Source organism: Porites lutea, chromosome 8, assembly GCF_958299795.1.
Source record: "Porites lutea chromosome 8, jaPorLute2.1, whole genome shotgun sequence".
NCBI classification, from domain to species: Eukaryota; Metazoa; Cnidaria; class Anthozoa; order Scleractinia; family Poritidae; genus Porites; species Porites lutea.
In genome coordinates, this window is record NC_133208.1 from 6,152,811 (window position 1) to 6,178,040 (window position 25,230).

The 25,230-nt window shown below is 40.9% G+C and overlaps 1 protein-coding gene across 1 annotated transcript in view; it reads right to left on the reverse strand.

Moving 5' to 3' along the window:
* Positions 1 to 25,230, reverse strand: part of LOC140946235 (TBC1 domain family member 2B-like) — a 47,768-nt gene that overhangs the window by 10,722 nt on the left and 11,816 nt on the right. The window contains exons 10-29 of the mRNA XM_073395328.1: positions 24,952 to 25,119; positions 23,655 to 23,762; positions 22,567 to 22,599; positions 21,884 to 21,962; positions 21,080 to 21,129; positions 20,335 to 20,385; positions 19,527 to 19,556; positions 18,834 to 18,906; positions 18,580 to 18,638; positions 17,355 to 17,454; positions 14,584 to 14,663; positions 12,930 to 12,996; positions 12,305 to 12,411; positions 11,568 to 11,653; positions 9,923 to 10,022; positions 9,619 to 9,727; positions 8,482 to 8,568; positions 7,124 to 7,360; positions 4,610 to 4,675; positions 2,705 to 2,763 (exon numbers count right to left, since the gene is read on the reverse strand). Coding sequence (XP_073251429.1) covers positions 2,705 to 2,763; positions 4,610 to 4,675; positions 7,124 to 7,360; positions 8,482 to 8,568; positions 9,619 to 9,727; positions 9,923 to 10,022; positions 11,568 to 11,653; positions 12,305 to 12,411; positions 12,930 to 12,996; positions 14,584 to 14,663; positions 17,355 to 17,454; positions 18,580 to 18,638; positions 18,834 to 18,906; positions 19,527 to 19,556; positions 20,335 to 20,385; positions 21,080 to 21,129; positions 21,884 to 21,962; positions 22,567 to 22,599; positions 23,655 to 23,762; positions 24,952 to 25,119 — 1,749 coding nt within the window. The remainder of the gene's footprint in view (positions 1 to 2,704; positions 2,764 to 4,609; positions 4,676 to 7,123; positions 7,361 to 8,481; positions 8,569 to 9,618; positions 9,728 to 9,922; positions 10,023 to 11,567; positions 11,654 to 12,304; positions 12,412 to 12,929; positions 12,997 to 14,583; positions 14,664 to 17,354; positions 17,455 to 18,579; positions 18,639 to 18,833; positions 18,907 to 19,526; positions 19,557 to 20,334; positions 20,386 to 21,079; positions 21,130 to 21,883; positions 21,963 to 22,566; positions 22,600 to 23,654; positions 23,763 to 24,951; positions 25,120 to 25,230) is intronic.

The following is a 25,230-nucleotide window of genomic DNA, read 5'->3' on the forward strand; positions in this document are numbered from 1 at the left end:
AAAACAATCTTTAAAAAATAACTAAAATTGTACGCGCGCTCCGATTGGCTGAGAGGTATGTTTGCATGAGAGTATGTAAACATGGTTGTGGCGTCAAGATATTTTGCTTTTCGCGCACTAATCACGCAAGCACGAATTTGAAAAAGTTTTTAAGTTCAAAACTCGACAAGTTTACTTTATTTACCCATTCCTTCGTCGGCTGAAACTTGGAAAATCGTTACAAAGAAAGTGTGTCAATTTTTTTTTCGCTTGAGCTGACATTTTCAGCGAGAAAAGTCCGTATTTTGGAAAGCATCATTTTGCAAAACAAGAACTGATTACGCGTGCAAAACTTCGTGGACAAAACTTTGCGGCTGGTAAGAATTTCTCTTTTAATCACTGCCAAACAAAGAGTTTTGCGTCTTTTCTCGGGAAAGTTATTTTATAAAAGAAATAGAAAACTTTTTCCCTGTGTCTGCATAGCCTGATTATAAATACTCGAGGCGTTGGGAGAATTCTCGACAGTTGTGCAAACCCTCAACTTCGTCTCGGGTTTGCATAACTGTCTCCAAGTCTCATATCAGGCTATGCAAACACGGAAAACGTTTTCTACTGCTTAAATACAACAACAAAGAACATATTTTCTTAGGCAAAGATAACGTAAACTTTGTCAAATTTTATCTGAAGGTTACAAAAACAAACCGTGCCCTGCGGCTTTACGCAAATTATATGGTGTCCAATATCACTGAAACAGGAACCTACCTACCTAGCGTGGGATATAAAACTAGTACATGAATAGCCTGCGCGTATAGACCCCCCCCCCCCCCCCACCCCCCTTCTCTCTATACACAGGCTAACATTGATTGACAATCCAAATAAATAAAACAGTCCCTGATGAAATGGTTCATTACTTAGCTGCCAGTTGGAAACTAGCGGTACTCAGGCGCATCAAAAAAAATGTTACCTTTCGATATTAGAAGTGATTTGTATTTATCTTTCATTGTCCCGCATTTTAACATTTAAGCATTGTTCCGAAACGTGGCACTTTTGCAGCAAAGGCGACACTGACAAGTCAGAGAAAATAAACAGCGAGCCATCAGATTTGTATTTAGAGACAAGCACATGCACTAAATATGAAGAACTATTAAAAAAAGACGTTTAGTACAATGAGTCGAGCCTCTGCTAACGACAACCTCTCTACAACGGCCACCATTTTTCGTCCCGGCGGATAAAAAAAACCATACATCCATACATCCATACACGTTAGCGGGCGTTTACATTAGCCAGTTTCAAGACTGAATGCGTTAAGTTTTAATAGGACAGTCTTGTTATGTTTTAGACTAGATGATCAAGCCGTGCAAATGGATAAAGCTAACAACAAACCATCTGGATCGAAGGAAGAGAAAAAGAACAGCCACCCATTTGCAACAAGCCAGGAAGCTAAAACTAAAGAAATTGGGCGAATTTTGGCCTCTATCGGAGACCGATTAAACAGTAGAGTGAGTCCGTTGCAAGCTGGTCAAAGGAAATGACACAATCTTCAGTCAACTCATGAAAAGTGGAGATCTCGAACGACAGAACTGAACAAGGACACAATAAAAAATTTCCATATGCAAGTAAATTCAGTTGAAGTTTAATGAACTTCTTGAGATCGGACGATAAAATTAAAAACATCTCTTGTGCGATCTGAATGATTGTTTTAAATAGTTGTCGTCCTTTAAATCTAATTTTCATCTAAAGGGCTTCTAGATGTAACAACTTTTGCAACATAAGTAAACACAAATCAAATATCAGTAAAACATGTCAAGAAGTGAAAAAGCAAGCGAGCCATCTTTCTCGAGGTACATCTCATGTCATGGGTTGTCTTCGCATTCTCCCATACGAAGACAAAGAGTAGATTATTAAAAATGACATTATTATAATAAGCTTTCTCACATGGTCCAACAGGTTTATTTCAAGGTTTCAAGCGTCAAAGGGGTGCCTATAACTTCCGGAAATAAGTACTTTCGGTTGGAAAATACGAAAAACACCTATCGCCATGAAAGCATTTCATGGATATTTTTTAAAAACAAATTTAAACGTGTTACTCTTCGTTTATTTGTTCTTCTGTCCCTTTCCAATAAAAACTGCAGAATTCGCTTTCGCGCTGAGAATCGTATATTCTCGGAACGTGCCTCGATATAAATGTGAGGTATTGGATACCGTCCAAAGGCAATACAACACGTAGCATCCACTAGTTATCCATTAACTGTGCCCCTGATCATGTTCGCTAGTTTCTTTGTCTGCTACATCACTTTTAGTTCGCTTTCGACTTGAGAACTTGCCTTTGTGTTTTACCCACCCTATCCCACCCGCGAACCGCATCAGGGGGGAACGGCTTCGGTCTTGTCTCCCCATTGATGCGGCTTTGCTTGTATGTTTTGAATAACTCTAAAATATACAACAGGTGTCCTGAAATCTAAAAAAATGAGAAGTAACAACAACGCTAAGTTCTGGGCTCCAATACTTTAGTCAAGCCCTGAGCAAAGTTTCGAACAGCCGCTCAAAAAACTCGCTTTTGTGAGTTCTCTCACCAACCCAATGTAATCGTCCTAGGCATTACCATGACAATCCCGGTTGTCAAGGCAACACTGACTACAATAAAAGCTAAGGTGTCACGCAAAGACAAAGAGAGCAACCATTATAGCGACAAAAATCAGCCACGAAAAAAGAATGAGCTACAAACCAAAACGATTCCTCTGCAGTCAGATAAAGTAGAGCAATGGCGACAAGTCGATTCAATCCCTTTGGAGAAGAAAACACGAGAGAAGGGTTTGGTGAAAAAAATAAACAAATAAAAGTTATATAAAGAATTAAGTTACTTCCACCACGGACAAAACTGTGAGACAGTTTCACCTGTTTTCTTACTTTTGCGCCATACTACCATCTCCTCTAAACAGAAAGAAGTAATTATTCCCTCACCACCCCCTATTCAATGTTGTTTTGGTGTAAAAACCAAGGTGCGCAATTCTAGTGTTATTCTAAACATTAGAGAGCTTTAGATTCTAAGACGAGGACGGCTACGAGAAGGAGATTTTCGCAATACTAAGTAGTGCGCGCACGTGAACCAGGTCATTTTGGCGGGAAAATGTGGTAGCCGTCGTCACTCTACTACGCGTTTGAGCGAGAATGTCGTAGTGGCCAAAACAAGTTATCAAATGTTAGAAATTTTATCATTTAGCGATCGGGAGAGGGCTTAACCTCCTGCAAAGGAAATAAGCGTGTTAACTTTGCCGTTTGGTGGTGTAAAAAAGTATAATGAAGCTTTCCCGGGAGTCTATTTTAGAAAACAGGCGAGAAAACTTTCTAAGGCCCAGTTCAGACGTCGTGCTTCTGCCGTGCCGAACTAAATTCAGGAATTAAGTTAGACAAAAGCACGGCAGAAGCACGGCGTCTGAATCAACCTTTTGAATTAAGTTCGGCAAGCAATTAAGTTCGACAAGCGCTGCCGTGCTACACGGCTCTGGCACAGCAACGATTCAAACGTCGTGCTTCTGCCGCGCTAAACAAAATTCATAAATTATAATAATGTATTTTGGCGAGATTGCGTTCCCACGGGGAGTTGGGAGAAGAATTGTTACGAGGCATCAGTAAATCCTGAATTTGGTTCGACTCTGGCACGACGTCTGAATCAAAGTTGTTTTCCTGCCGTGCTACAGTCGAACCAAATTACAATTAAGTTCGGCACGGCAGAAGCACGACGTCTGAACTGGGCCTAAAGCTCTCTAATATTGGATAAGGGGAGGGGGAGGGGGGGGAGGGGGTGGGGCGGAGAAACGGTCATTCATTTGGCGATGGTTTTCATTTTTGCCAGGATGTCAGAAAAAAAATAAATGTCTTTGTGGTGTGTCTCGACAGGTTTTGCCCGAGGTTAAAGCTTTGCGCAGGATTCTAAATATCCTGGAAGTTTGTGGACGAACTCAAGTTGCAGTTACAGGCTGACAGAAAGAATACACTGTACAACGAGACACAGAGGGCGGCGACAAATGCAAGGTCAAAGATGTACTTTTCCCGCCACAGCCAAGGATCTTTTCATAGCATTCTTAATAAAGCTGGATGGTTCCCCGGGGAGGGGGGAGAGAGGTCCCATATATGGGCAATACGTGGGTATGTTTATCAGCCTCTCGCCTCTTTGACTCTGGAAAAGGTTATGAAAATTACCCTCCATTTGCTGGAACACTAAGGGGGTATATTTTACTTCAGTTTGTCTCTTAGATCAGGGTAAGTTTTTTTTCTGACAATCCCTGATTATTCTTGATCAACTTTAGGTGCGAAAATTATACTCCCCCTGTCGTCCAAATAATTTAATTATTGTCTTGGACAGGGTCTTAAATTCCTCTTTTGTCCAGAATCTCAAAGACACAGCGGGCACACCCCAATAGTAAACTTCAGTGAGCACCCCTGGGACACATTAAGAGGCAGGGGCCGGGGATTTTCGCGCTGCTACTTTTAAAGGAAAATAGAAGAAAAGTAGAACCAAAAGAAACCCCTAGCTGTTTGATTCCCCGTCCGGGTGTTGTATTTACCTGGCAACTTAAAATCTCAGTCACAACGCTGGGCACGGTTACATAGAAAAGCTATCTTTTCTCACCTGGCAGTAACCAACATCAGGATTGTGCCAACTATAGGCGAGCAAGACATCTCTCAGCTTCGAAGTCTAGTAAAATATCAACAACAATAACCACACTGTAAGTGTAATAGATTTTACATCATAGCACATGTACGTTGAACTGCTACCATCGTCCGGGCGAGTGTAGTCCTGAACAGGAATGTTGTTTGCAGTGACTGATGTTTCAAAAAATGGTATTCACCGTTTACGAAGGGAAAATAGGAGTCGGCACGGTCACATAGCAATCGGGACTGTAATTGACGCCAAAAACTAAAACATTTCCGTATGTGTGGCTTTGTGTGATGCGGATTATGTTGGCCACACAGCCCCACCTTAATCAACGCATCAATTGCTGAACACAAGTATTCAGCTATCGGTAAATATTTTTTAGAAGCGCATGGTGACGAAAATCGTTTGAATGAAGGCCAATTTCGCGTTCTCAAGAAGTGCCACGAGAAATTTGACTGCCTCGTTTACGAAATGTTATTCATCAAAGAACTGAGGCGGGGCAGAGGCCTAGCTTTAACACTCAGAGTGACTCCATCAGTGCTAAACACTTTGTTCAACTTGTAACATATATATAAAAGTTGCTTTTCTTTGTAATGAACTATTGTTTCTCTTGTATTTATCGAACATACCGTTTTTTTACTTGATAGACGCCTGAGAACGTCAAAACGTCGTGTCGTATATTTTTTAAATTTTCAAAAAATTTCTTATATGGTTTTAAGTTTTTACGCAGTTTTTTTATAGCTAAATGTTTTAAAAAGTCGCTTCTTTTCAATAGGCCACTTCCAAGTTACAAAAACCCTCACTTTCAAAATGAGGCTAGGGGCACAACCTTTCTCGTGAAAAAGAGTTTTATTTGCATGAGAATGAAAAATGATTTCCATATCAAAGACTGAGCACCAACCCTCGTTTTGAAACAGAGGCCCGGGGGAACTCGGAAATGGCCTATTTACCTTGTTTAGTCCAGATATTACAGATAAAGTCAAACCTGCATTAAGCGCTCACTCTTGGGGAATAGGGAGTTTAAGATACGGCGACTACGGACTACGGCTACGGATAAATATGCTACTGCGCATGATCAAAACCACATGACTGTTCGTTTTTCCCGAGTAGTCGTGCGGCTACGGTGAGCTGTTGAGCTGTTTCGCGTAGTCGGGACTACGGAGAACATTTTGCTCGTATTTTGCCGTCTCGGTAATTCAAGAATCTCGTCTTTTCGTAAAAAAGTTTTCAATACACCTGCTTTAAGTGAGAGGGAAGCGAAATATGTAAGTTGTGTCTAATTTCTGCTCAGATTTACGCTTTTAATCCACTGTCGTGACTACATTTTTATCTAGCTAAGCTCATATTTAAATACGCTTAGCTGTTTATACGCAGAATTCAGATTGACGGCCTAGGAGAAGAAAAATCATGCAGGTAATTTACTTTCTCTTCGCACTTGAGAAGTTTCAATGTTTGTTCGAACTGATTAGTGTGTCCTTCTACTTGTGTAACATTTATTTCTGCGAGTTTTTGTATCGCGCCATTTGCTGAATGAAAATGATGTAAATATCTTCGAGACAATCGAAACTCGGCATTTCAATACTTCAAACTTCATCAGATCAGTAGTCGGAGAAGTCCATCTTCTAAATCTAATAAATGAGCTATTACTATTTCTTTCTATTTCTTTAATATTTGATATAAGTATTCATGGGCGAAAAAATAAAACCTGTGTAACCAAAACTTTGTTTACCAATTTCACCCGACGTAATTGCTTCCTTCAAGTATGTAAGAATTTGTTCATTGTTCTAAAGATAAGGTCACATGCAAAACTGACTTGCATTTTTGTGAACTGTGATGAAAACAAGAAAATCTTTGCGTGTTGTTTCCCTCTCCACCTCTTCTCTCGTAGTCTAGTGTGTGTAGTGCGATCTTAACGTTCTATATTTGCACGACTCAACCCAGTGCTACGAACAAAGGACAACGCTCGTCCAGCCGTAGTTCGTAGTCCGTAGTCTCCGTATCTTAAACTCCCTAGTGGCTCACTGACTGCTTAATACAGGTTTGACACTGAACCCTTAGAATTATTCAAGAAATTAAGGATGGTGACAGAGCGAAATATCTATACAACGACAAAACGACCTCAAAGTTCATCTTCCTCTTCTTGTGCCAAAAATGGAAGTATGAGACCAATAAACTCTATACACACTGTATCTATTGCACTTGCATGGTACAAATTGACAAAGTGACCATCTAATAGAGGTGACGACAATGAAAAATAACTCGTTGGGACCTCGGAAAAGCTAAGTGACCGCGCTAATGGAGGTGACCGCTTAACAGTAATACCGATCACTTTTACAGTAACTAAGGGGAATGATTTGCGAACTTTGTTGGGTGACCGCTAAATAGAGATTCGCTAAATACATACTTGACTGTAAATCTTTTTCACATGGTTAATCCATGGTCGAGATTCACAAAATACTTGTAAAGCAGAAAGATCTAGTAACCAACCCCATCAGCGTCCAGTCGTTCGTAATGCTTGTTATTTGGTAAGGTGCGTAGCAAGTCCAGCTCGATCTGTTTGACGGCCGGCGAAGGTCTTCCTTTGATGGACTCCAACAGCTGTTGATAATAGCCGTCTCCAGCGATCTTCCTAGTATCCTGAACACATTCGTCGATACATTTTTTCCATATTATGGCGCGATGTTCATGTGGGATACCAGCTCGCACTAACACCTTAAGGTCAGGCTAAAGACGAGAAATACAATACGTAAATGCTCTGTTAAGGCCTCCCCCTCCCCCACTCAAATAAGCCCCAGGGGAAGAAAGTGAATAAGCCCCCCCCCCAACTATTTTAAGCCCCCCTTCCCTCCCCTCCCCTCCCCTCTTTTATTATACACTAATAAATGATAGACTGTATTAATCAATCTCGACTTTAAAACTTCATTTGGACTGATCCAGGATGGTTTATTCACCAGCTGGAAGTTCAGATTTTGTTTTAGATCCTCGGGTAAATTTGGTAAGCCCCCCTCTCAAATAAGCTCCCGTCTCTATGAAGCCCCCCCCCCCCCTCCCCCCCCCTCCTCAAATGTGTTTGAAATAAATAAGGCCCCCCTCCCCAAGGGGTATAGTAGAAGATTTGCGGTAATAGCCTTTTGACAATTAAAAATAGCTCATAACTATCCAGGTTTTATTCGTTAAATGATGAGATTAGTGTGATAAGTGAGCTTCGTTGCGTGATTTTTCCGTGATTAGTCGCTAGAATGAATCTTCATTCTATCAGCCGACTTTAACACGACCTGACTAACCTCCCATAAAATCATTGAAAGTTGTTCGAGCAATGAGGTTAATTATGTGAGCAGTAATACACTGCTTGCCCGGTGAAGCAAAAACTGCTCGCTCTTTAGGTACGTCTTTACGGACTACATGTAAGACACCCATGCAGCTTGCATGGGCAGACGATCATACCAAAGTGCGCGTGCGCGCGAACTGACACTCAACCAATTAAAAAAATTGTGGGATCAATTAAATACAACTTTTAAAATAGTGTCAAATTTGCTTTAGAGTTTATAAAACAGTAGCTACATTTGTAAATTGCACTTGTAAAGGCATAACGATTATAACATTTCACCACGAATTTGCAATAACCGATTATTTTTAGCAGGGGGAATTTTTTATCATGTTCTTTCCGAAAATCCCTTCTGATCGCCCATATTATTACAAATTTGTTTTTTTTTTTGCGACGCCATCACTTCTTTACTATGTTGAGAACGGTAACTGCTCGGTTCTCTTAGAAAGAAACGATTCAGCATAGCATTAGCATTTAGCATTTCTATTTCCATTCAAACTGTACTTAGTCGCTCACTCACCGTTTTCTGGAAGTCTCTGTTCTTGTGCGCAATCATGTAGTTCTCCCATTTGACCTCCACTGACATTTCTTGATGACTTAAATTGGCCTTTGAAAAAAAACACAGTTTGTCATATTAAACGACCATATACAGACTTAAGTCAAGAGTAAATGGCATAGAACAATGTTAGAAGCAAAGAGCAATCTGAAAGACAACAGACAAAGTTTGCCAAAGCGTCTTAATTTATAATGTTTCTCCAGGACGAGATGAGTATATATATTTTTCTGAATGACAGGCGTGACCAGCTCACTTAAGCAGAGTGTTGCATCGGTTCATCTCAAAGGTCAGGATTAGACGATACTTCAAACCGGTAAAAATGTTTTTTCAGGTTCTCTTTCAAGTAAGCGGTTAAGTGGTGAACAGAGTAGAAAGGTTACGAAGCCAATTAGACTCCTGTGTTTTGTGTTCTTGATGGCTCGACGGTGCACAACGTCCAATAGCATTCCTCTTATTTTCATCTTATTGACTAATAAAAATTTCGCATATTGTATTCAGTCACAATTTTTGAACAGAAAAACAACTGATTGTACAACACCGGGGAGCTTCCAACATAAACTGCAGCACGGTTGTTTATATGTTTGATGTTTGACGCCTTTGATAACCAGTAATTACGACTTACTATAGGCGGATTCATCGTGACGTCATTGTTTACACTTTTGCTCATTAGCATAAAAGTTAACCCCTAGAAGATGTAGCCGTATTTACCAGTTAGGTTCAAAAATTTAAAAAGCTGGTTAATTTATGCAGTTTGTGCAAGTTTCAGCTCTTTACAATCAGTAACAAAGAAAATAACAGCAATTAAAAACTGCAAAATTACTGGGTGGCAAAACGTTAATGAGCTCATACATTCTATTTGGGGGTTTTTCAAAGAGTATTTCTCCGAAACTGTTTGGCATATCGCGCCCAAATTTTCAGAGATAACTGAAATCGTTATTCTCTTTCAATATTCTGGAATTTCATTTTATTAGCTTCATCAGATAATGATAAGCCTACGCTAATGAGGCAAAAAATGTAAACAAGGATTCGCCCATAGGTTGCTTACATAACATTACTGGGAGGATCACTGACATCTTATTCATTCGGTCATTATTTGTTTACCTTAAGTTGTTCTGATCTTCTGTCAAGTTTCTTAGCAATTGACAGGAAAGCTTCTTCATCATCACCATCAAGATTTTGTCGAAAACCCCACTGGTCGAATGGCTGAATACTTAAAAAAAAAGAAAACCCAAAAGGTTGTTCTGCATATGCTGCGTTACACAATTTTTGATTGTTCCTATAGTCATCCACCCTCTGAACACTAAATGGGGCCTGCAGTTTTAGCGCGCGTTGAAAGTAACATTCGTAATAAAAATTGCGGGCTCAGTTGCAGAATTATATTATACGTCATGTAGTCGACACTAACCTGGACCTTGACATTGTTTGGACCTCACGCGACTCGCTGTCTATTGCATCCTCCACCAGTCTACTGATAACCTCCTCATCCACACCCCACGACTCCCCATCTACAAACAAAGACCATTCAGAAAACCAATATGTAACAGAATTAACGACGATGGTACCATGAGAATTAAAATGATCTCACGAGAAGACACTGCCTGAGTAGTGGGTAACTTTTCTGTTCAGTGAATGAATCATACGCAAATGGAAAAAAAGTCAATGAACAACACCTAAACAACAATAGCCTCCGCGACATCAATAAAAACACCTCGAAACGTATCTTATCGAGCCATCATGTAACCGTTGAAAGATGCAAGAAACTGTGTACCTGTACAGGCCAGCAGAGGAAAATTTCAAACCGGTAAGCAGAAAGTAGGAACATTTATACGAGGATAAATAAGATGCGTCCTAAATAAGACGCAAACTGTCCCGTGTAAACGGCACATCTCGTCTGAAATAAGACGCGACTAAGCAAAGACGCGTCTTATCTGAGAACAGCCCATAAAACCTGTTTTTAGGTAAGACGCGTCTTATTTCAAAAAAGATGCGCCGTTTATACGATACAGTTCGCCTCTCATTTAGCACGTGTCTTATATAAGACGCGTCTTATTCTCCCTCGTATAAATGGCTCTAATGTTACAAAATTGACAACGGAAGAGGCACGTAGACGGAGAGAGTAAGTCTGACATGGACTTCGGAGACAAATGCGAGACTAGAGCAGAGGCCAGGTGAAAACGATCTTCAATTTAATTTTTAAGCTAAAAGAAATATACATCGTTCAGCACGTCTTTGAAAACCGACACAAACATAGGTAGAGTTGAGGAACATCTTTTCAGTTCATTTTCGAACGTGAGCGCCCGCCGGCACGTTAATACTTGCGCAGAGGACAAAAGACAACACGAAAAAATCCCAAAACGCCGCGAAATCCCACTTCCCAAGTCCTTCCTCTCCCGAGCCAATCCTGTGACCCTAGTGCGTATGACTTCTGACTCCCGCGATTTCCAAACGCAGAGCTTGCTAGCTAGTCTCCCACTCAGCCGTTTTTGACGTCATGTTAGCGAAGAGCGTTGCGTGACGCGACAAAAACCGCTGCGAGGAAGACTTCTTGCTTGCAGGATAAGAACCAATTTGCCCTCCCCCCCGGGGGGGGGGACTCCCTTACAAGAGGCTAATGGGGATGTGTCGCTGGATGGGGTCGCATTTTCACGACGGGAGTGACTATAATGGGGTCGCATTTTTAATAGATTTACTAGAATGGGGTCGCAAATTTTCGGATTTTCGAGGTAAGAGGGGATTCAAAGTGGGAAGATTCTCGGTTAAAAAATCAGAAAGTTGTTGTTTATTAAATTTAACAATAAGCTCGCATTGACCGCATTACATTCCGCCGCTTGAAACCACATTGATAAGGTCAGGATGCATAAATAGAAAGAGTCTAGAAAGTGACTAAGTTGGAATCGCGAAAATTACATTTTCCAGAAAGTCAATAAAATGGGGTCTATAATTGGCCAAAAAATGGACCATAATGGGGTAGGGACTCTGAGAGGCCAGCGGCACATACTCAGCAAACATTAACCCAAGTACCCCCACCCCCCAGGCAATTTGCTACATACCTTTACGAGGTTTCTGGAATTCCCTCAGCACAAGGAAATACTTGCTTTTGTATTTGCACATTTCAGCTTCAACAGTAGCAAGTCGCCTATAATTCAACAAAGAGAGAAAGAGTTATCTTGCAACCAGAGCCTCCATCACCAGCCGCTGTTCGGATTCCCGGGATTATTATAATATGTTCCTGGGAAATTGCCCACCTACCCTACCCTAAGCAAACATTTTTGCCCTAAGTGCGAAGTAAGTGTAAATGTTGGCTTAGGGGAGGGGTAGGAGGCAGTTTCCCAGAAACGTATAATGATCAGGAAGGAAAATCGGACTCAACAGAGTGGCGGAAAATGAGCCTTTAGCAATGGAAGTGAAATTCGTTGCAGGGTATCCGTTCGTCTGGTTCATGAAAGCTCATAAAATATTTTCCTTTGATGAGTTTATGCTGTAGAGATTGCTACTGAGCAGGGGTTTTCTGTGGTACTGTCTATTACGCTGTACAAAGTGGTTTTAACTTGGAGTCTAGATGAAACCCTAAAGTGTGATGATTCACATGAAAGCTACTGAGCAGTAGTTCATTTCTTTAGTGTCGTTTATATTCTGTTACACGGTGGTTCCAACTTTTAAATCTAGATGGATTTGTAACGACGTGACAATAAAACTACGCAGTGAAGACTGGTACTAGCTTTGTGCCTGAGGTTAAACTTTCTGAGGGTAAGGAAATATCAACTTTCTTGTGCAAAAGATTACTTACATTTTTTGCGCTTTAAGAATCTCCTCGTCGTGAGCTCTAAGCTTGTTAAACTCCAAAATCTCGCTGTTTAGGAAGCGATTCTGCAAAACATACGCTTGGCATGTTTCCTATAAAAGCAAGAACACAAAATACAGTCAACACCGTTCTTCAGTTCTTTTCTTATACTCCCTATGAGATGGACACCTCCATAAAACGGACACCTAGAATATTTCCCTGCCGCTCTTCACTCATTTTTTCTTTGTTTTCTTTCTTTAAGCTTGACACCTTCCTAAAATGGCTCCTACCGTTCTTCAGTCATTTTCTATGACTCTCTATAAAACAGACACCATTTTTAAGTGGACACCTCGAGATGGTCCTCGTCGTTCCTCAGCCATTTTCTTTGACTCTCTATAAAACAGACACCTTTTTAAAGTGGACACCTAGAGATGGCCCCTGCCGTTCTACAGTCATTCCTTTGAGTCTCTAATACAAACACTACGTCCCAATGGCGCCCGTCTCAGAAGTAGTTTACCTAGGCCTACGGGAACGAGATTAAGGAATAGTACTTAACTTGCTGACCCAAACACCCCCGAGAGTGCACCGAGAGTGAATAGAACGTTGAGCATTTGTTGTTCAATGATATTACCTTGAGCTTTCCTATCTCCTGGATGTCATCAATCTTGCTTTCCATGGACGAGGGTTCCGGCGGTGTGCTATGCAAAACAGCAGAAACAAAAGTAAAATCGAAATTCGACTTTCTTTTTCTGAACAAGGAACAGAACCTTTAAAAAATAGATACATTTTTCACAGACGTCTGAAATACTTCTCGAAAGTGTCTTGTCACAGGCCTACCGCAGATCCCCGCCCCGGGGGGGGGGGGGGGATTGAGGTGGTACTCAACAAATCGTTATGTCGGAAGGCCCCGCCCCGGGGTCCAACCCCTTACCTTTTTATATACCAGTTTTGTCAGAGAAAGGTATCTTTTTTCGCATACTTTTACTGACAAATAGTAACCCTTTCACATGCCTAGTGTGAAATCTTAAATAGCTGAAACTGCACTGTCTTTTGTTACGAAGAATTGTATTGCGCGACTAGAGTAGAGTGACAATCTAGAAACTTCGCGAGAGTTCATAGTTTGTTTACTTTAGGATCTTTTGTAAGCGTTTCTAAAGCGGTGTATGTTGTAATCTTTCTTTAATTAGACTATCTGGGAAGTTCCAGAATCTCTTATTGTGAATCTTATTGCTGTTCCGACAATCCTGCGTTCTGTTGAGTTTGCAAGCTACCCGTCCTCTATAAGATTACCCACGTTAACACTTTAAATATATGAATAAACCACAACACCAGAGCGTTTTATTTTTTTACTTTTTTGGCAGCCATAACATGGATCTGTTAGCCCTTTCGGGTCTTTTTACAGCCGGAAATGAGATGTCCCTACCCTTTCATATAACTCTGCTAATGAAATCCCTAACCTTTCATATATCTGAAGCCTGAAAAAAAGTACCCCTTTCGGGCGGAGCCTCCCCGTATAGGCCATTATAGGGAGTACTCCCCCCCCCCCGGGGCACAGTTGAGGTATCACCCCAAAGCCACAGGACACATAAAATAAAAAATAATATATAAAGTAACTATCCGTTCACTCAAAAATACGCAAATATGATAAACTTAACTTGGTAAACAACCAGTAACATCTGTAAACAAGTAACAGCTGTAAACCTGAAGAAGGCTGGTATGGCCAGCTGAAATACTGTTATAAAAAACAATACACGTTGTTTTAAATCAGCTTTGCTGTAGTCTTCGGACTTCTCGTTCTTGTTTCCTTATATTTTGGCTGATTTGATCTCTTTTCTAGAGATCCAACGTTTACAACTAGCAGGATCTTCGTCCACGGTTTTTGCAGTTAATTTAATCAATATCTGGCAGGTGCTTTCCACGTTTTAAGTGAGATCAAGCGTTTCTTTACTACTTTTTAAGAAGAGAGACATTATGGATGATATCCTTAGAAAACCACCGACATTTCGCCACGCCACCGGTGGTCTCCCCGCGAAATGACGTCTGAGAGACGAGCGCAGAAATTCCATTTTGATGACGTGTCACTGCCCAGATCTGGGCAGTGCTTCTGATTGGATAAAGCAAACTTTCACCCAATCAGAAGCACTATGGAATTTCTGCGCTCGTTTCTCGGACGTCATTTCGCGGGGAGACCACCGGTGGCGTCGCGAAATGTCGGCGGTTTTCTCAGGATATAGAGATCAAGGAAAGGTATGATCGCGGCTAAACGAAAGAAAATTTTCAAATACCTTATGGGATCGTCATCATTTTCATAATCTTCTTCTTTAGCTTCCTTTCCTTCCACTGTTGCGTTCTCCAATGAGTACAACTAACGCGCGGGAGAAATAAAAGTTAGTTTAAACAACTTACAGCGCTCACCATTTGTTAGCCTGCGAGCAAGCTCTCCATTTGGGGGAGTAGCGAGAAGTCACGCGTGAGCGAAACGCGAGGAAGACGCGAGAACGAGAGTCTTGGTCGCTCGCTCGAGAGAAGTCTCTCGCGACCCGATTTGCTCGCCATAAATGTCGGGAGAGCTTGCCAACAGGCTAACAATTTGTCAGAACTGGATAGCTAATCTAAGACAGTCCAGTCGTAGGAAGAAAACCGCTATTAATCAGGACTCTCCAGCCAAGTCAGTTAATTCACGAATGGTTATGGGTTGTAATGAACATACGTTATATATGTTGTAGTTAATTTTTTATCTCAGAAAATTTTTACTTTTCTTTTGTTTCAACTTCTTTAGCATACATTACCATACCCAAAAACAGACAAAAAAAATTACCTGAGATAAAAAAAAATTAACTACAAAATATATTTCTTTTGAACATTCCCTCCAAAGTTTAGGAAGCTGATATTATTTTGTAGTCAACTCTATGGACACTTGGTGAGCGCTGTATTGCTTGTTACGCGAGCTAGACATCTTAAATTCGGGACCGGCCAACTATTTTAATCAATTCCTAGCTCAACGCGTAGTTTAAATCAAGGCAAGGATACCTGCTTTTAGTATTTACCAAATCAGCGAATAACAATTTTCGCGCGTTTTGACTGGCTACAGTAACTCGGAATGTCCTTGGCTACTCACTGTTTTGCGACCAAGCCAAGATGGCGTCTCGTCTCGAGGAAATTTCGGTAGACAAAATTTGAGCGATAAATGAAGCAGTCGTACAAGCAAATACCGAGAAAGCGACGTAGAAAATTATTTTCTAGCTGAATTTGCAACAAAATCGTAAAAATGCACTTGACAAAATCCCCGATAAGTTTGTAAATTGTACAAAAACTTCCTACTAAGTGACGTTTTTAATTCACAAACAAGACGCCTAAAGTCGTTTCCGTGGGATGCGTTGGTCTATGGAAGCATAATGGCGTTCTATCTGAATTTGGAAAAATTAGGGAAACCCGAAAGATGTGTCATGTTATGAGCATCGATGAGTAGGTTACCTGTATGGGTTAGTTTAATGTGGTTATGACTGAATTTATAGTAGCCTGCGTGGCAGGCTACTATTTCTCCCCAACCACATCCCCTTTTTGCTTCCTCCTTATCCCCAACCCCTTTCGACACCTGCTACGCAAGCTAAATTTATAGTTGTCAGTGGTCGCAAGGATGGAGTTGATCTAGTTTTGATCTATCGCTATGGAGTTATTTTCGTAGCACGATTTGGATAAGGAAAAGAAGTTATTTTGCACCAAAACAAGGTTTACCTGTGCAACTTAAATTGGAATGTTAACGGAAACAAGTAAGGGAGAACATGCGCATAATGCTCTCTGATTAACCTGAACAGGAACTATATGTATAAAGATACGTCATATCTTGGTAGTTTGTTGCCACAGGTAACTTTTTCAAAGAGAAATAAACATTGTAGTTTTAGGTTAATGGAACAAAACGAAACAAACCATCCGCTTGCTTTATCCAGGGTCGAACCCATGGTTACAAAGTTCTATAAAGTTCCAATGTTTTAATCCATGATGAAAGTTCAATATTCCAAAATGCTCTTGATACGGTTAATAAATTAATTGCAATGTGTTTCCAAGGTCTCAAAGTTACATAGTTCCAATGATTACCCCTGCTTCCAAGGTATAATAAGTTTACTAAGGTCCTGATCCGTGTCCCATCCAGAAGTCCAATCCATGCCAAAAGCGAGTCGTCGATCGACGAGGACAATATTTTCGCGATTTCACCGCCAATCGTCAAGGGTACGAGTTGAAATTTACGCGATTTAACCTCCCATCGTCAAGGTGTTTTCGATAAGAAAGGAAAAAAACTGAACTCTAGCAGTGCTCGGCAAAAACTGGCGACCTCCGAATAGAAAATTCTATCGGAAATCACGGCCCGCAACCAGACGCTACTAAAACCTTATGAAAAAGCTAGACCTAAACAAAAAAGAATCATGAAGGAAAGAAATAATTTGGCTTAGGTCGCCCTTCGTGACTTGCCTGTACCCCGAAGGATTTCGCTGGTTAACAAGCCATCCTAAACCACGAGTGGGAAAACTTTGGCAAGGATTTCAACGTTCTTCAGAGGAAGCAAATCGATTAAAAATCGATACAGATTTTGTACAATCAGATTGGTCAGCTTGGAAGAAGAGATAATCGATAAAGATTTTAGGCAATCCTATTGGCTGGCTTTGCAATATTGTTCGTACAGTGAAACGTTCTGGAACCTTCTTCAGGGGAAGCAAGTCGATCAAAAATCGACAAAGGTTTTGTACAATCCCATTGGTCGACTTGGAAGAAGAAATAATCGATAAAGATTTTACGCAATCCTATTGGCTGGCTTTGCAATTTTGGGTACAACCGAACCGGATTTTTACCGTGGGAGCGCCACAGGCATCCCACGGAAAAAGTTACTTTTTTTCATTTTGACCCCACTGATTTGGCAAATACTAAAACAACTATCCCCGTCAGGGTCGGTGAACAGCGCTAGATATATACCCTTGGTATAAATCCACCACTATTCACCTCTCCTTCAGGGGATAGTTGTATAATATGAAAAAGAGCCTGGATGAAGTGGGAAGTATTTTACCTGGTTAGTAAGTGAGACGACAACCTGGTCTTTAACAGCCGTCATCTCTTGATACATCTGAATCTGGTCTCTACACTCTCGCAATTCCTTATTGTTTGCCCTGCGAAAATATCAGAGTTCATATCGCAGGAAATTCTGCGAGCACATGGATATAATCTCCTACACTGATCTCTTGTCGACGAAGCCTCGTCAACAAGAGATCTGGGAACAGGTTAGGCTGGACGTTGGCCAAGCGCCAAAAAAAAAAAAAAAACGACGCCGATATCCAGCCATCTTGATCGAACAAGTTTCAATCGGCGACAAAAAGAGTTGAGACAGTTCGCCCTAAACTGGGCTTTTTTCAAGTTCTATTAACTTCAAAAGGGAGAATATAGCTTTTCCTACCCATCACCTCCATGCAATGTTGTGCCGCTGTTCGAGCTGCCTCTAAAAAACAACAAACACCTCAACTTTGAATGGAGGGGTCAGGGGAGGGGTGTGGATTCTTTTCATCTCTTAAGTTACCCTATTTGAGTACAATGTCTCAACAATTTTGTCGCCGATTGTTGGTCAATAAAGGATTTATTACATGGTCAAAAAAGGATTTTTTTTCTTGCGGGACCACAGCGGAAAATCTCGAGCGGGCAAGATGACCCCAGTTTGGCCGATCAGGTAGCCAATCAGAACACAGGATCCGCTTCAGTATAAATTGAGTGCAAGCTTTACTTATTGGCTACGTAGATGTCGCGTGGGAGACTGGGTCACTGTTGTGTCGAACTGCACTGTGGATGGTCTTGTGGGACGCAATTTTAGCGTGGCATCTGTTCTTAATAGGGACTTTAAGATCCAACGACGCGACGGCAATGCGAACGTCGCTTAAAAAGTGAATTTGCGTTCTTTCAGTCTTTATCGAAATTATTCCTACCCACTTACTTTGTCAAATGTAGGCGAACCCTCCTGGAGTTGAATTCCTGGGCACCTTATCCAAGTGCAGAAAGAGAAACAAAATTTCGTCGTTGCTTGTTTACGTCCTCCGTAAAACGCGAAATTAGGCATGTTCACGTCGTAGTCATGCAAAACGGGCAGAGAAATGTACCAAAAAAGCGTGGTGCACGTGCAAAGTTGTTGTTCTGCTAATACAACCCATTGTTTTTTTGACGTTCTCGTTGCCGTCCGCGTCGTTGGATCTTAAAGTCCCTAATGTAACAAGGAAGCGATAAGCGTTCCCCGAAAGAATAAGACTTACTTTATTTTGTTATCAGCTTTTTTGAGTTCTTCTGTCTGTTCTTTCAATTTTTCTTCAAGCTACATTGGGAGAAAAGAACACTCTTAAAAAGTCAAGTAAACTAAAAAAAAAAGAAAAAGAAATAAAAATATCCGACAAGTCTTGAATTTTCTGTTGTCTTAATAAATCAGTCCTAACTGACCCTTACCAGTGAGTCAAAGAGGAGGCTGAAAATGATTTATTAAAAAAAGGTACTGTAACCCCTTAAAACAAACCTGCGCAATATAAATTAGTTTGTCCTTCATTTCTTCCGAAAACGACCTCTGTTCATCGTCTTTGTCATTCGTTCTTTAATACAAAAAACATGGCAAGTTCGGTGTAAAACGTAACAGCGTAAGAGTACTTACTGAAAATTTCTGGGTGGTTCACTCATTCATAGGAGGGGACTTGACTGAAGGGGGAGGGGAGGGTGGCCTATAGAGTGTTTCCATTAACGAACTGAAACTTTGTTTCTCAAAGATCGCGGCGATTAGGCAAAGAAATGGACTGATGCAAACAACAAAGAGAAGGAAGCACATGAGGATAGACCCGGAAGTAAAAAAAAAAACTGTCATGTTTTCCTTTAATGACGCCTGTGTACTTAAAATGCGAAAAGTGGCCTTTCTCGTGGTAGATTTATTATTTAAGAAAGTGTGATGGAGGGGATAGGGGGGCGGATTATTTGCTGGCCATTAACACGCACTTTGGTGGAGAATGGTGTATGCAAAGGAAGGGGTGGGTGGGATTTTATTTCTGACTGGTTCTCTCACTGGTTCAAGGGAGGGGGCTGGGGGTATGTGAAATACTAATTCAAACGGATAACTTAACGTCTATGAGTACAAGAAGTATACAGTATACATAAACATTAGGGTTTCTTTTGAGACTATCGACCATCGCAGAAGTAAAGGTAATATAAGCATAGGATTTACCTTAAATTACTTTTCTCCAATTCAAATTTCCTGAAAAAAAAGCGAAAATCCCACTGAGAATTCGTATTTTGCCAGAACATACGAAAGTAGTAAATATTGGAGCGATTTCTGTTCAGAGTTGTCAATCACAACAGAAGCTATAAGTCTGGCCAATCATAACACATTCCAACGATCAAATGAACCAATCACATCTGTGATTTAGTCAAAGCGCCAGAAAAGTCGTGCAGCAACAATCGGCAGTTGTGTAGGAGCTGCTCGTGAGGTCTCTCCTGATTGGTCGCAGAAAATAATGAATTGTCATTCTTTTAACTGTTTCAGTTTTGTTTGGGGTCATGGTTAGGCACCATTGTGACTTCTCTTCCGAGCTGTTGCTACATGACCCACAATCGGCGACAAAATTGTTAAGACACTATCCTCAAATGGGTTATCTCAGAGAACAAAACAATCTGCGCCACTCCCCTTTCCCCCAATCAAAGGTGGAGAGTCTGTTACAGGTATCGTGTACAGCGACACAACATTGCTTGGAGGGGGTGGTGGGGGGGGGGGGGACGCTTCATTATCCCCTTTTGAAGTCGGCAAAACGTCACAAAGGCACTCATTTTATAGTCATGATTGGTTTGGTCTTATTTCGGGCGCGAGATTTTTCAACCAATCACAAGCTGCGACGGTGCCGCAAAAATAAAATAAAATAAAAAAACAACAACAAAGCTACCACCAAGTTACTTTTGAAACTCATCTGAAAACTGCCCTTAAATAGATATAAATACACATAAACAATGCACATAATTCAACACTTTCATTTGCTCACCTGAGGTACTCATGGAGACTTTCGATCACGTCTTGTCTTACTTGTACTTCACTAAAGGTAAACAGATTTTATTCAAGGATTAAATCTAAAGTTTTTCCTTGTAATCCTACCATTAAAGAAAGTAACAAGGGACGGGAAGGAGGCGCTCACTCGAGGGGGTGGGGCTTGTTTGATACTTTTGGCCTGGGCGCTTTTTCGGGGGAGGGGGCTTATTAGAGGGTAGACGCTTCTTATTCGAGGAAATACGGTATTCTACAACACGCATACCACATTCTGGCGCGTCAATAAAATTTAACCAGGACTTAGACAGATGGCAAAATATTTCTGAAAGAGGATTTGATAACCAAAAGTGGGAGGTACTGCATTATTTTTGTAAAGCTAGCTGATCTTGCACCTCCTAAACTGACAAATGGCAATTATGATGGGAAGAATCACTTTTGTGACATGTCATAATAGAAACGTTTTCACGTATATTTAGCCACTTTACTCCAAGACCGATGACCGATGTTACAGTGAGAGGGGTTTTTCATGCTAACTTTTGAGTTTGATGACAAAGTCATACGTTGTTACCATTTACTTGACACCTCTTCGGCAGAGGCGGAACTTTTACAAGGTGTTATTTGTTTTTGGAGTTGATACAAAAAACATAAGCGTGATTTTTTTTTTTTGTGAATTTACACTTTGGCCACGGTTAGAAAAGACCGGAAAGGGCTTAAGAAATTAACATCAACTTAAAATCACTTACTCTTTCGCGGATTCCAGTTTCTTCTCAGCATTAGAAAGAGCTTCCTGAAGCTACAAAGACCACTTTTAGTTACTAAACCAACGCAAATAAAATACGAGCCTTTATACGTCGACTTATGAAGACAAAGCAAAATTGAAATTTCTATTACACAGCGGCCACGGTCGGCACATCAATTAATCTTAAATGTCTGTTCTGTACCATAAGTAGTTTTTAGGTCTTGCCTTAGCAATTCTATCATCATGAACGTTTTCTTACTAAAGTGTAGTAAATAAAATTGGATCTTCTACTTGGCCAAGATACCTTGGTTGTGTTGAAGTAATTCCAAGTACATATTCCAGTTTTATTCTAGATACACGTTTACATCTTAGGGATTAGATAAAATTAAACTCAACCACATGCCTAGCAGTTTCTTCGACTAGAATACAATCACATTTTGCAAATATTTGGTTGTATAAAAAACTGCATTTCAAGGCCCTAAAGGTGTTGGAAACGTTAGCCAGGTTTTAGAGCTTCTTAGCTTCTTCTGCGGATTACTCAAAAGGCTAAGATGGGATTTTCCTGTTACGACTTGGTTTATGGGAGAGGCACTGAGGGAAAAGAGAAGGTGAAAAAAAAACTATTTGCCTTTCCCCTGTGTATCATTCTCAGGAGTCTTGTAAAAATCGACCCCTCCCTTTTTAAGTCAAAACTCCTGGGCTCAAAGAGACTGTCATACACGACTATGACTTTCCTCGATTTCTACAGTAAAAGTGTAAAGATCTCCGAGCGCAAAGTTGAATATTAATTTACAAATACATTAGGTACCTTATCACAATCACAACAACGTGATAACGGTCTGCCTGCTCCTCCTTGCTGATTTTGTGTACGACTCCCAGTAATTTTTCTGCAAAAAAAGTCACAACTCCGTTATTGGCAAAGGGATGGATAACGATTTCTCATTTACCGCGAAGCGGGGGCGTTTCAAACTCCCATTAAAGGCGGGAAACTTGGCGCGAAACTCACTACCCTTCGTGGCTTTTGATTGGACGAACATTTTTTCTCGCGCGCGAAAAAAAAACCCTTGTTCGCGACACCGATTGGACGAACTATTTTTCCTGTGTCTCAAAAACATCGTTTGCTCCTCTGATTGGGTAGAACTTATCTGCGTAGGAAAATTTTCAGTGAGTATATCTCAGTATGTACAGAGCAAAACCATTTAAAAGAATCGAGGTCAAACAAATTTGGACAGTTTCAGCACTTGGAGTCCTGTTAAGCCTGTCTCATAATTTTGTTTTGTCACAACTTGCACAAGACGTTTCTCGGAGTTACACCCCTCAAAAACGATCTTGTCTTACAAGGTTTTTCATGGAAGCAAACGATGCACAAGTCCTTTTTTCATAACGACTACGCGAAAGTTTTTTAACACGTTATGGAAGAAACAGCAGGGCGTGTTATATCAGCTAGGTAACGTCTTGTGCAATTTGTCTCTTGTTCGTTCGTATACGCACCTTTTAAGTGTCCCTGCCTTGAGAAAAGTGGAACTAAAATTTAGACAAAAAAAAATGGACCAGTTTAACTTCCTGTGACACTACTCACCCACCCCACCCCTAACCTATGTTTCTGCCCTTAAGTCACACGTCAGTGAGAAACATGGGTTAGGGGTGGGGTTGGTGGGCAGTTTCCCAAAACCTAAACTGATCCAAAAAATTGCACGAGTTTAACTAACACACGTTGAATTTACTTCGTTGTTTCGGGCACGAGCACGAGAGGAAAACCTATATCTTTAAACTGGACGTCACAAAGACAGGTTTTCCAATAAAATTTTAAGATATTAGACAAATACCGTAAATCCTCTTTTAAGCTCTCCGGCGGGCTTATTTAATTTAGAAACGATGGCATCAGTTCTCCATAAAGAACTAGAGTACAAAGTGGAAAAGCTCAGGTACAAGAAGTTGGAGGTCACGCAGCCGAGGATCAAAAACAAATCCGAACTTCCACTTGGTAAATAAACCATTCCGGATCAGTCCACACGAAGTAATATTTCGGGGAGGCGGGGTGGGGGGAGGGGGAGGGGCTTAATAGAGGGGAGGGCTTATTAACTTTCTTCCCCTGAAAAAAGGGGGCGCTTATTAAAGGGAGGGGGCTTATCTGAAAGGGGGGGGGCTTAATAGGGTATTTACCGTATTCCTTAAACTTCATCTAAAAGTGAGCGTCTAGAGGACGCCTGGACACCCTTTTCAGGGTCCCCAATAGGGTTCTCCATTCCCGTGAACCCGACCCAAAATTTCGTGCAATCCCGTAATCCCGTGGGTTATTTTTGGCAACTCATCTCCCAAGCATACTTTTAATCCCGAAACTCGCCCCGATTTCGCTTTCAAATCCCGAATCCCGAAACACCTATTGGGGACCTTCCCTTCTGACTTAAACCTTAGACCATACAAACAAAGCCTTAACCTCGTTTCTAGGGTTCTCTCCTACCCGTCCCTACGGAGCGAGAGAACCTGGGAACGAGGTTGGCAAAGCCCTACATTGGATTTCTTTCTTTTCTTTAACTTGTTCCAGCTCTTAACTTAGGTAAGTTCGATAAGTCAGTTACCTGAATGGTCTTGTTTTCTCTTCTGTCCCATCCGGCTGTTGCTGTGTGTTTGTTTTCTCACTCGCCTCTGTCGTCTCATTCGTAAATGCGATATGACTCTGAAATGAACTTTGATAGCATTGAAGACAGTTAATCAACATAATGTCGAAATGATACAGCAAGCAGTCAACAAAATGAGCGTTTTCGAAAACTTTCGTTTTTGGTTTCTGACACTCAGGCGACCTCTATTTTTAAAAACAGAGTGTTTTCAAAAACCTTCGTTTGTACAAACTTCCCTTTTTGATAAATTTTAGTGTGCACGCAAGCACAAAACGGAAAAGATGGACACACTTTCAAACAACAATACATTAGTGTAAACGTGCTCAAAGGGAATGCACGGTTTAGCCCACCTTGTTTAGTCTTGCTTATTGCTATCATTGCTCGACAAAATCACAACTTCTTGAAAAACAAATATGTTTCCCGAGCCGGTTACAACTACAACAGCAAAGATGACCTTTGAAAAACTGTTAGGCCAAATTGTAATCCGTTTTAATCTACTTCAAGTCTGTCCATCTGTGCCTTTTTGTATACATGTATCTGTCGGATCCGGACTAATTTTTGATCCGCGAATTTTTGGCACAGAACCATGCCAATTCTGTTACAGCTCACTGTTTAAAAGAGTCCGTACAAATTTCTTTTTACCGGTGTCAGCATTAAAATGGCTTTTTTCGATCAATGGCGCGTAACTATTGCAGTCTCCAGGCCTTTACCGCGCAAACTTTGCAATAACATGTACAGTTCAGGTGTTTACACGAGTCCCTGTAAAAATCCAACCGTACCAGTCAAAAGTGTTGACCCACATTTGTACTTCTGATAAGGTGAAATCCGTGCAAGGTTTTGTCCCTAAAATAATTTGCCCGGACCCGCGTAAACGGGGTCCAAATCTTCCCTTACTGTTTTAATCGATTGTTTTATTATTTCACTCAGCTCGGTCAGGTGGCCAGCTGCAAGTGGATCGTTCGGCTACACATGAGCTCCTTCAAGAAATTTTTTTTCTTGTAAAATCCGGAATCCCAGCAAATTTGCCTTATGTAATACGGAATCCTGGGCTTTGGAATCCGGAATCCCACTAAAAATTGGAATCCAGAGTTCCAAGGTCCACTGACAAAGACTGGAATCCAGTATCTGGAATCCAGAATCCACAGCGTAAAATCTGGAATTCAAGATGAAGATGGGGCGACATTAAGCTCGGTGGCCAGCTGCCAGTGACTTGATTTAGCTACACAGCTTCTTTATAAACAAAATATGTAGTTCTTACCTCTTGCTCTCATCTTCATCGATTTGTTCTTCAGCCACAGACTGTGTCCTGGATGCTTTTGCGGTTTCTTCGAGCATTAGGTGTTCCATCATTTCACTTCCTGATAAAGGCGCGGATATGTTGACCGGCGGTGACTGCTGTGACAAAACCACTGACGACCTTTTGGCACTGAGGGATGATTTAAAATACGTGTAGTTTTATTTGTTTATCTTGCCATACAAACAACAATACAAAGATAATAAATGATTCAATGAATAGTTATAAAAAAAATAATGAGGG